The 10,920-nt window shown below is 42.4% G+C and overlaps 2 protein-coding genes across 2 annotated transcripts in view; both read right to left on the reverse strand.

Moving 5' to 3' along the window:
• The window catches only part of ywhabl (tyrosine 3-monooxygenase/tryptophan 5-monooxygenase activation protein, beta polypeptide like), a 13,945-nt gene extending 10,160 nt beyond the window's left edge, over positions 1-3,785 (reverse strand). The window contains exons 1-2 of the mRNA XM_080858478.1: positions 3,678-3,785; positions 758-1,063 (exon numbers count right to left, since the gene is read on the reverse strand). Coding sequence (XP_080714604.1) covers positions 758-1,051 — 294 coding nt within the window. The 5' untranslated portion in view covers positions 1,052-1,063; positions 3,678-3,785. The remainder of the gene's footprint in view (positions 1-757; positions 1,064-3,677) is intronic.
• Positions 3,786-8,149: 4,364 nt separating this feature from the next.
• Positions 8,150-8,972, reverse strand: LOC308380031 (zinc finger protein 706-like; the record flags this gene model as incomplete). The annotated part of the gene is made up of 2 exons (XM_080857312.1): positions 8,835-8,972; positions 8,150-8,245 (listed from the first exon to the last, which is right to left on the reverse strand). Exons 1-2 carry the CDS (start codon positions 8,967-8,969, stop codon positions 8,150-8,152), a joined length of 231 nt encoding a protein of 76 aa, XP_080713438.1. The 5' UTR covers positions 8,970-8,972.
• Between the last annotated feature and the right edge of the window lie 1,948 nt (positions 8,973-10,920).

The raw sequence follows: 10,920 nt of genomic DNA on the forward strand, positions 1-10,920 counted from the left end.
CCAAGCTTTGCGCACTGCACCGGGGGCAGTCACCCGAGACACCTGTCCACAGGTCACCAGTGTGTGTGTGTGTGTGTGTGTGTGTGTGTGTGTGTGAGTGTATGCGTGGAACTAATGGGATCAGGGTGGCAGTAATGAGCTGGGCCTGAGGAGGGTGATTAGAACAAGAGGAGAGACTGAACTGGATTACTGTCAGACCGCCTCCAGCAGACACACGCTGCACTCAAGAGTAAGTTATAAGGTTACCTGTGCAGTTTGAGTACCGCAGCAACGCAGCGCTACAGGGCTACTCACACTGACGATGGCTTAAGGCCGAAACGCGTCTGTGCAAAATAAACTGGTCTTATTATTAAGGAGAAAAGCTTGAGAGTGCGGTTTTTATTCTACTACTCAATTGAATGACAGCGCAAGAGACGCCAGGAAAATATATCAACAAATCCTACAGCGTCCACAAGTCAAGACTAAATTCGGGGAAACTTTCCAACCGATCAACTGGGTCATTTGAAAAACGTAGCGAGAGATTTAAAATATTTCACAAAGCACAACTGTGCTTTACAAAACATAAACAAGAGTGATGAACCTTACCATATGCTTACATATAGCCATTTGGCAGATGCCTATACATCTTTAATTTATGATTTCAACAGTTGGAGAGATAATAAAACAACAAAAACTAAAAAGTTCACACACTGACAGGTCTTACCTAGAAGACCCTCTTCACAGCAGCCTACCCTCTCAATCGAGCCCTCACACTCACCAGAACATCGCGGCAGATGTCCTTCAGCTCCTTCTCGATCTTTTCCCGGTACTCTTTGGCCATGGCCTGCTTCTTGTCGCTGCCCTCGGTCTTCTGCTCGATGCTGGAGACCACCCTCCACGAGGAGCGTCGTGCGCCCACCACGTTCTTGTAGGCCACCGACAGCAAGTTGCGCTCCTCGTTAGACAGCTCGTTGCCCTCCTCGGTCACGGCCTTCATCGCGGCCGCCATGTCGTCATAGCGCTCCGCCTGCTCAGCCAACTTGGCCTTCTGCACCAGCTCACTCTTGTCCATGGCTGCTCACAGCTACACACACACACACACACACACACACACACACACACACACACACACACACACGTTAACAGAACTGCCAACTGGAAAGGCCAGGTCGACCCATTGCACAGGTTCAAAAGATAGCCTTTTTAGTTCAGGCCTGGGAGTCATTTATTTGTCATTCAAACCGTAGCCTAAATCCACAAAGCAGTAGTGTACTACTTAACACTACAACATTGATATGAAGGACCACTCAAGCAAACCTGGTTAGCCTTTCTCTGTTGGAGATAAGGTCTGAGTTACCAGAATCATGGCCATCTAGAGAACCTCATATTACTTTTCAAAATCGAAAGTGAAACCATTTTCCCGTGTGTGTTAAACCGTGTAACACATGCCGATGAATGATTCGATTGGATGATTTGGGTTAGGACGTCACACACAGGGGACTGGAATGGATTCACGTATCCTGGGTATTCAGGCCAGACTTTTCTCAGCAGAAGAGCTGAAAGCCGCATAATATATATTGATGAACCATAAACGTGATAGCCAAAAGGGCTCCATACACGACTATGTAACATAACCAAATGTTAAAACAATAATCGCTAACATAAAAGCATACAGCTGCTGACATAGAATGCAACTTTATGTCTGATCGGACCGATGGCATGCCAACACGTGTAATGTGAACAAAACATAAAATGAATAAAATCTTTAGCGATATGTAAACACTAAGACGAAAAGAAACAGCGTGTCAATGTGTGTGTGATTCCTATTCGTATGATGGCATTTTTGAGAAGATACCGAAATCCTAAAATGTCTACAGGAGAGGGCCGCTAAGCACCCAGTCGCTCAGTTTCGTCCACACGAGTGTGCCTGGAGTGGCACCATCGTGCCATGAAAAATGCGGATGTGTTCTGTTCCCCACCACACCCATTCCCATACAGCTAGCCAGCGACGTAACCTGAGGAACAGACTAAGTCAAGTCACCATTGCTTTTGCAACAATTGTTTCATAAAGAAACTACTACACTGTTAATATAGCCTTATTTGCGTTTGTCCAACAGCGCAAAAGAGCAATTTGCTGACAAACGTTCACCTTGATCCATATGGCTATGTTGGGTAGAGCGTTAGCATAACAGACTACGATGCACCTAACGAATGGAGTCTACACGAGAAACTAGCGCAATAGCGAGTCATTTAACAGGAGCTAAAAAAAGATTGACGTTATCGCTAGACAAACGCATTTTAAACGGCATGGAACAATAAATAATTAATAGACAAACTAATCTCCAGCTAACGTTAGGTGATTTAGCGGGCTACAATGTTCGCCCGAAAGCACGAGCTAGATGACTACGTCAACCGACCCCGTCTTGCCTAGTAATGAGTTGCTGGGTAAATAATGATACCAGAGCGTTTATTCCACATAGACACTGAAAGGGCGATTGGTTGACTTGCTTTTTGGTCGATTCAGTTCAGTTTTCTGGATGGATGGAAAGACAACCGTCTTCACAGATTGGTGAGCTGACGTTACTATTGTTTGACCCACCCATAACCATAGGATGACACCCATAGTCGCTATAGCTAGCTAGCTAGCTAGCTAACTGGCAAATTGACGAGGCCTCGGTAGGCTTATTCTTGGCTGGTTATACAGCTACAGTAATTTGTTACAAGAAAATAAGGCAATGAGCCGCTTTTTTATCTGAAATACATGTTTAACCTCGGGTTAGGGTTAGAATGACTGCTACAGTATGTTTCGTTAGCTGTCTAAACGGTCTCTAACTTTAGTAAGGGAGGGCTGTCAAATCAATAGCTCTGGTCTAAACCTACTATATAAATGACGTTGATAATAACCTGATGAGTAAGTATTTTTTTTTAAGAAAATATTATAAAGCATTTTGCTTGGAGGCCCTCCACAGTTTAATTGTTTTGTCAAATAGGCTAAACTAATGTTACATCTCCGTCTGTCACGTTAGTTCAGACCAACCCACCCATTATGTTGTTTTCCGGAGAAATGTCATGGACATCCATTCTAGCTTCCTGGCCAGCAAAAATGTGATCTAAAATTGGCTATGGAAACGTAAAAATACTGTCCAGCCATGTCAGTTTAGCTTCCTACAAAACGTTAGGGAATACCAGTCAGCAAGATTGTAACGTTACGAGAGCCCGCTAACAGTGGGCCGATCTTGGTGATGTTACATAATAATGTTGGTCGTAAATGTTGAGTCGAGAATGGATGAGAAATTAAACATTTCCGACTACCATATTAGCTAACTAGGCATCAACCTTGCAACCTCTTGAGCTGACTTAGATATCGTTAGCTTATATCTGCGTTGGCTATGAGGATTCTTCAGTTGGCCAACAACACCCAAAAACGTGATGTAAGACCCTCAATATTAACGTTAGATGGCAGACAAGACACTAGCCACTCTCTATCTGGTCACCATTCCTTTATTGTTCTCGCATAAGGTTCATAATATTAGCTAGCTTGCAAACGCTAGTCAGACAGCTAGTTGTCGGACTGATTGAGTTTTTAAATAAAATGTCAGGGCTAGTCATTAATTTACAGCGAACAATATCTTAAAGCTAATGCAACACCTCGGTGTTACATCACAGATAACAAATTATGGAAAATTCAACTTCCTCACCTGAGAGTAGGGAATACTAACGTTCCTGGTCCGGCTGGCTAACTACGTTCCACAGCTGATCCTCACAAGCGCTCTCAGGCTAATCCACGGGGTTTCCCTCCAATCACACAAGCCCCTGAAGCAGGGACAGGGCAGGGCCAGATGACGTCAAAGGTTACCAAGGCAACCACCTTACGATGTGCGCCGTGATTGCACGAAAATTACTCCAGACTTCCATTCTGAGAAATTTTCCCTCCAGTTTTCCTGAACCGATTTCCCAATGGTGTCACGACTAAATCATCGACGGTCCAAACCCTTAAGCAAGAAAATCTGGTTACGTGTCATCTTTCTCCCGGGTAAACTAGTATTTGAAGTCGTAATGACATAGGAGTCCGAATGTAAAATGCTCTGTCTGCGATTCGTTTGATGGCTATAGGCTACGCCTCAGAAACCTAGTAACCATGGTGCTGCTTAGGATGAATATGGGATTTCTTTTGAAGCAGGGTTTACTTTCCCCAGTTGAAATAATTATCTATCTGACATATCTACTAAACTAAGGCTAACTGTACCACTTTTTTAAAGACAAGATGAGCACATTCTCAAGACCTTGCTGTGTGAGAAAAGACTAGAACACGGGATGCGGAGCTGGTCCAACAGAGGAGCTATTTCTGTGCTCTTCCAGTTCATTTCCATAGGACAAAGCAGTGATCTTTTTTTACATGGGCACATGCTCTCTTCTAACATAGGAAGTCAGTAACCTACTTCTGGCAAAATTGTCCGGACTTGTGGTATACATAAGTTGTGAGTCGAATGATAGTAAATTCCCATGGACTATAGAGGCTTAGGAAAGGCATAGATGAGCTGAGGTGTGTGTAAGCCATGGGTGGGGTAGGTTGGGGGTAGGGATATTGTGGTTAAGATTGACTGGTGAAACAGGTTTTTTTTCTTCCCCTGAAGCCACACCCGTGATTGTGTTGAGAGAGTCTGACTAGTAGGAGAGTCATTCACTGAGATAATAAATGTCAGCTCACAGGCAGGGCTCGGTCACTGCACATAGCTGCGTTCCCATTAACGGAGAGTAGGCCTACTGGGTGAAATGACTGCCCACAGAGGCGTGTTCAGGATGAGTCACTAATTTGTGATAAAACAGACGATCTACATGGGTGCGGTGTGTGAGGTTTCATCAACATGGTGGGCGAGTCAATCTACAAATGAATCTGTTAATACAGATCAGGAGAATAAAAGCAGTGACTTTCTGAGATTTTGGGTCAGAATATGTGTATGGAAAACAGCATTTAGCTCTGGTACAAATGGAATATTAAAGTGAATCAGCAATGGAACAAGAGATGGATAACTGGACAAGTGAGTTGGGTAGTAATGCTTAGATTTAGTAAATGTAAGATAATAAATACTCCTTCCCCTGATATACATTGGGTTTTTTACAGACTTTAATAGGCTTCAACCATAAACTGTTTAACTACACTATCGTATTTCTTCAGAGAATGGTGTCTTACCTCATGAAGTAGTATTTGAGATGGAATACGCATCATGGAATGGTGTCATTATCAGCCCACCACAAGGTGTGAATAAAATACATTTTAGTTTTGAGTTTTGTCTCCAGTTCCCATGAAATAACTTGAACACGTCTGCCCTGGACTGGACATGCGTCTCGGGAGATCTGATGGCGAGTGGACAGGACGGGTGTGAATGCACTCATTCACTCAGACCACACTCAGAGGCGTGTGTACATCACACAGGTCTGAAGAGAAGTTCTCTCCCATCCTTCAGATGTCTCATAGTGATGCTGTGTGCTGACATGAGACATACGACATGTGTGGTATGGTGAGCAGCCTGCGATTATGACCAACGACTATGACTCAGGATCACTTCATAACAAGATCTCGTCATAAGGTCAGAAAAAAAACACAAGCCTTACCTTGTTCAAAAGACGCTGAAGATACCCATTCACAACAACAACATTGACATACAATGACCCTTTCACTGACCATCATAACTGACAGCCACATCCTCACTAGTACACACACTTCCCAGAGAGCTGTTCTTAAGGCCTTTATTACAGACAGATAATCCTCCTTGTTGAGATTTACCCTTCATTGAATATAGCTGTAGCAACTTCAATGACACATGTGGCTTTAATGCTGCTAATCCTGAAGATTTTGATAATCTGAGCATAGCATTAGCATATTTAATGAGTACTTTCACATTGTGAAAAGATAGAGACGAGGACACACCTGTAGACAGATGATTGTGCATTTCACAGTATTCGCCAGAGCTTTACATAGGAAGAAATGTGGCACTGTAAAAAATAACTCATTGTACAATTACCCCTGCAACCATATCTATCTATTCCACCCTTCCTGTATAACCGTCATACTCATACCATATACACGTAGTATTTATTTATTCCTGCTCTTCCTGGACTCTCCACTTTGCACTATTGTTTGTATATATTTTTTAAGACTGGTTGACCATTGCACTGTTGTATTGTATTGTTTTGCACTGCTGTATTGTTTTGCACTGTTGTATTGTTTTGTGTTGTGATGTAGCCTATATTTGTGTAATATGTGTAAGCACACTGAGAGCCACTGCACCAAGACAAATTCCTTGTTTGTGCAAACTAACTTGGCCAATAAAAGCTGATTCTGATTCTGAAATCTTGATTAGAACTTCATCAGTGATTAAGGCTGGCGAGTCATCATGACATCATGTTTCTTTTCTTGAGGTGTTTCTTGGCATTTAATTACAACTTCCTGTCAAGAAAAATATATGCAATGCAAATTGCATATATGTGTAAGGACAGTGAGAGCTACTGCACCAAGACAAATTCCTTGTATGTGCAAACTAACTTGGCCAATAAAATCTGATTCTGAAAACAAGGGAGAAATGATGGTGTATAAAGCAGTGTACCGTGCTATAACTGTGCCTGCTGAATAACAGTGTTGATCACACGCTTTCAGTTCAAGGCACTGATGCTTGCCTACAGAATTACTCGGTCCGCACCCATGTACCTGAACCCAGTCACACGGGTATACTGCACCCATGTACCTGAACCCAGTCACACAAGTATGATCCTTCTCACCCACTCCATTCCTCCAAGGAACATCAACTCATCAATTGAGTAGAATTCGTTCTTAGCTCTATTCTCCATGGTGTCCTTACTTACTGCAACTTTATTGTTGCTCCTTAATTGTAATTCTACCAGATGAATGTAATACGAATAAATGTTTGTCCTACATGACCACACTGAACCAATGTTACACATTACAGAAGCAGTCCCCTTCTCGAAGATTAAAACAAACGAAGGGTACAGTAGTGTCTCTGTTAGTTAGCAAATTAATTAAGAAGTCACCAGCTCATATTCTGATACTGGTGATTCCTTGTTAGCTTGAAGAGCTTATGTCTACAGAAAGCACAGAAAAACTAGAAGCAAATGACAAATTCTGAAACCTTTACCAAAGTTACACTTTATTAAATTGTTATAATACACAGGAGACACATAGTTATAAAAGGAATAACTGCTGTACAAAGGTAAGTCCAATGGGAAAATACAGTGCCATTTCACACCAGTGACATTACAGCAGATTGAGTGCAATGATGACAGGAACACCAGTGTCCTCAGTAATTTGGCTACTAATACACCCACACTCCGGGGGACTTACAATAAAACACACATGATTGAAATTAAGGAAACAAGATAGAAATTTAAGGGACATGAATTTCACCGTATTAAACCTTTGGGTTAGGGTTCAACTTCAACTTTATGGAGGATTATAAAAACAATACTGATGTTAACATGTTAATAAAAATGAAATGTGACCAATTTAATGCATACACTGAAAAAGGTATTACGGCAAAGTGTACATCTTACTGGCAAAAGGAACCTTAAATCAAGAAATCCAAGGATGAAATTTGTTTTACTCAATATCAATAAAACAAATTCTTATCTTTTAACAACATTATGGAGTAAAAAAACATTTTTGCTTTTCAAAGGCATGTTATACAAATCAATCCTAAAGCATAACATATAGAGATGAATGACCTAGGAACAAAGTAATAAAAAAAGGAATGTGCACACACATAAACAAAGAAGGATATGAGCCAGACAGTCTGGAAATCAAAGGACAAACATTCTCACGACATTTCCACGAGGGTTTTCAAACAAAAGAGGCGGATTCAGCGGCTGATTTGTCCCCAAGCTCTCCTGGGCTGTCGTGATTAGCTAGCACAAAATGGCAATCATGTTCAAAGTGTGTGATGCACATATGATATTCATCCAATCTCTGAGAGCTCACCATCATCATCGTCATCATCATCATCATTAGTGTTAACTTGGCTGTGTGGTCCTGCTGCGAGTCTCCCGTGGCAACAGTAACCATCCTGAAAGGAGGAGGGCTATTCCACAAGCGGTGGCCTGTGAGATTTGCCAGGCCTCTGAGGTCAACATGGTGAGGGGACCTAACCAGTGGCTTGTCTCATGCCACCACATCGACAAGCTCCAGAGGCATGAGGGACTTGGGATGTTTGCTCTCAAAGTGCTGCTTGAAGGTCTTGGGATCTGGCATCTGAGTCTGCATATGAGGAAGAAGGGAAATTAACCTTAAGCAACTACTTGGCTACTATTTTCAGTTTTAAAGAATTGCAAATGCTGTTGTGAACTTAGCATAATCCAATTACAGGCATTATATGATGCGTACATCATGACTCCTGTCCTTCTCTCCCTTCAGATGCACACATCCTCTCCGGTTGTCATCTCAATGCTTAGATTGAACCACTCTCCTTGCTAGCATAAAGTGCTCCAACTATAACTACCAAGTGTCACCCTCCCTTGTCATGCTGTAGTCATGTGCTAGACCAGTGGTTCTTAACTTGGGTTCGATCGAACCCCAGGGGTTCGTTGAGTCACTTTCAGGGGTTCGGCAGGGGTCAAGACTCACACAGTATAGCCCGGGTCACACTAGCAATGTAGGGCCGTTTTTATATATACCTATGTTTTGAAGAAATTATATTAAAATGTTTCCAATTACGAAGAGTTCGGTGAATGCAATGATGAAGCTTGCAAGGTTCAGTACCTTCAATAAGGTTAAGAACCACTGTGCTAGACATTAAATAAAAAAGGGCATCCTTTACAAAATGCTGTGGTGAGCAGAGAGTCCATACACGACACACGGTGCAGGTGAAGACAAGGGCAGCCTGGGCAGCTGCCTTCTGATCGTGCCCCTTGCTCTTTTTAGCTTCGGCCTGCTTCTTAGCGTTCTTCTGCTGGGACTGGAGCTTCTGGTGGCCGCGGGCCATCGCTGGTACCTGGTGTGAAGGCAAGGAGAATACGTTCAGAAGGTTTTCCATTAGTATTCTACGTCCAGGCTTTGTCTGGAAGTAGGGACGCAACTGATGACTATTTTGATAATCGATTAAATATGACTACTCTGATTTCTACATTTCAGGGATCCAAAGTTTGTGCACGAACCAAGTTTTTTTTTTATTTAACAGATGATATAAACAAACAACTCCTCAAACATTATATTACAACATAATTTCTACATTAACTGATCGATTAAATATGCCTACTCTGATTTCTACATTTCAGGGATCCAAAGTTTGTGCACGAACCAAGTTTTTTTTTTTAATTTAACAGATCATATAAACAAACTCCTTAAGCATTATATTACAACATAATTTCTACATTAACTGATAAAAGGGGTTTTCTATATGCAGTACGCAGCTGCTAAGCGACTGGTAAAATCTCATGTTTCATAAATATAACAAATAACGGTTGTTCATTAGTTGGTGCTGTTTAAGACAGGGTAAACATTTTCTTAGTAATCATACCATTTAAAAAGGCTTGACTAAGCATGACCCTCTCCTGCTTTAGACCTAGTATTAGGATCTCATCTGATCTGTCCACCGTCAAAGTGTTTAGCCAAGTCTGGATCCAGTGCTGTGGGCTCGTAGACCTGCACACAGCCACACTGCTGCTGAAAACCATCCTAGGGGAAACGGGGGACACTTCTGTGTTAAGCATAGGGGATAATAAAACAAACAATCAAACTGACAATCACGTCACTGCGTGTGTTGAATAGCATAATCTAGAGGGTTTATTATCACGTCACTGCGTGTGTTGAATAGCATAATCTAGAGGGTTTATCATCACGTCACTGCATGTGTTGAATAGCATAATCTAGAGGGTTTATTATCACGTCACTGCGTGTGTTGAATAGCATAATCTAGAGGGTTTATTATCACGTCACTGCGTGTGTTGAATAGCATAATCTAGAGGGGTTATTATAACGTCACTGCGTGTGTTGAATAGCATAATCTAGAGGGTTTATTATCACACAAGTTGCACTCAGTGTTTCCAACAAGGCGAAACTCCAAGTCGTCTCTGCCTGCTTTCCTGTCACTAATTAGGTACATGCAGATGGCATAAGCTACTTTTTTCTCCCCCGAATCAGCCTATAGGAACCACGGACAAAATGGATGTCCATTTAGCTAGTCTATATGTTGAAAGTTTAGGCTAATACCATAACATAGAGAAAGTGACAAAAAAGTTGCTGATATGGATACGGCCAGCAATTTTAGAGCATCAGGCAAGCAGTTACGTGTCATGGCAATGCTCAAAGTACGTCAAATAGGCACTCAACACCATGGCTTACTATTTACACCTTTGAACTGCAGTGTTTGTGTGTACCAATGACGGTCTCAAAAACAGAATCAGATAGCTTGGGCTTCAAACGTCACATACCCAAGAGACCAATTCCGTCAATTTGTGGGGTGGGGATTGACATATCATAAGCATAAGGCATCCAATCAACACCCCAATCAAAAGCTACCAGAGAAGAAGCCAGGTACAGCTAATTAACATATTGACAGCTCTGTAAATACTAAATGAGACAAGGGTGTAGAGTTACCTCCAAGACATTTTGAGGTAATGAAGGGATGTTTTTAGGGAAAAAAGCCCTAAATATGTAATTCTGAGGAACAGAGATGGGTTTCTAAAGTCTCTTTCCTAAGAGCAGTCATGTGTTTCCTTTTCAGACGCCTATAGCCTATGGCAGATGTGCTCCCAGGCTGGTCAGCTCGGCATCATTGCAATGCACTGGAAGAGCCTCTTAGCAAAGAGCCTACGGGGCAGACTGGTCCCGCGTGTCTCTGGACAGCCCTCCCCCGGCCTCCCCTCAGGGCTCAGGAGAACCCAGCCGGCTCCAGCCAGTGGTGGGAGGCCACCTCAGGATCCAGTACGAGTCCC

The sequence above is a fragment of the Sprattus sprattus genome (genome assembly GCF_963457725.1).
Source record: "Sprattus sprattus genome assembly, chromosome: 19".
NCBI lineage: Eukaryota > Metazoa > Chordata > Actinopteri > Clupeiformes > Clupeidae > Sprattus > Sprattus sprattus.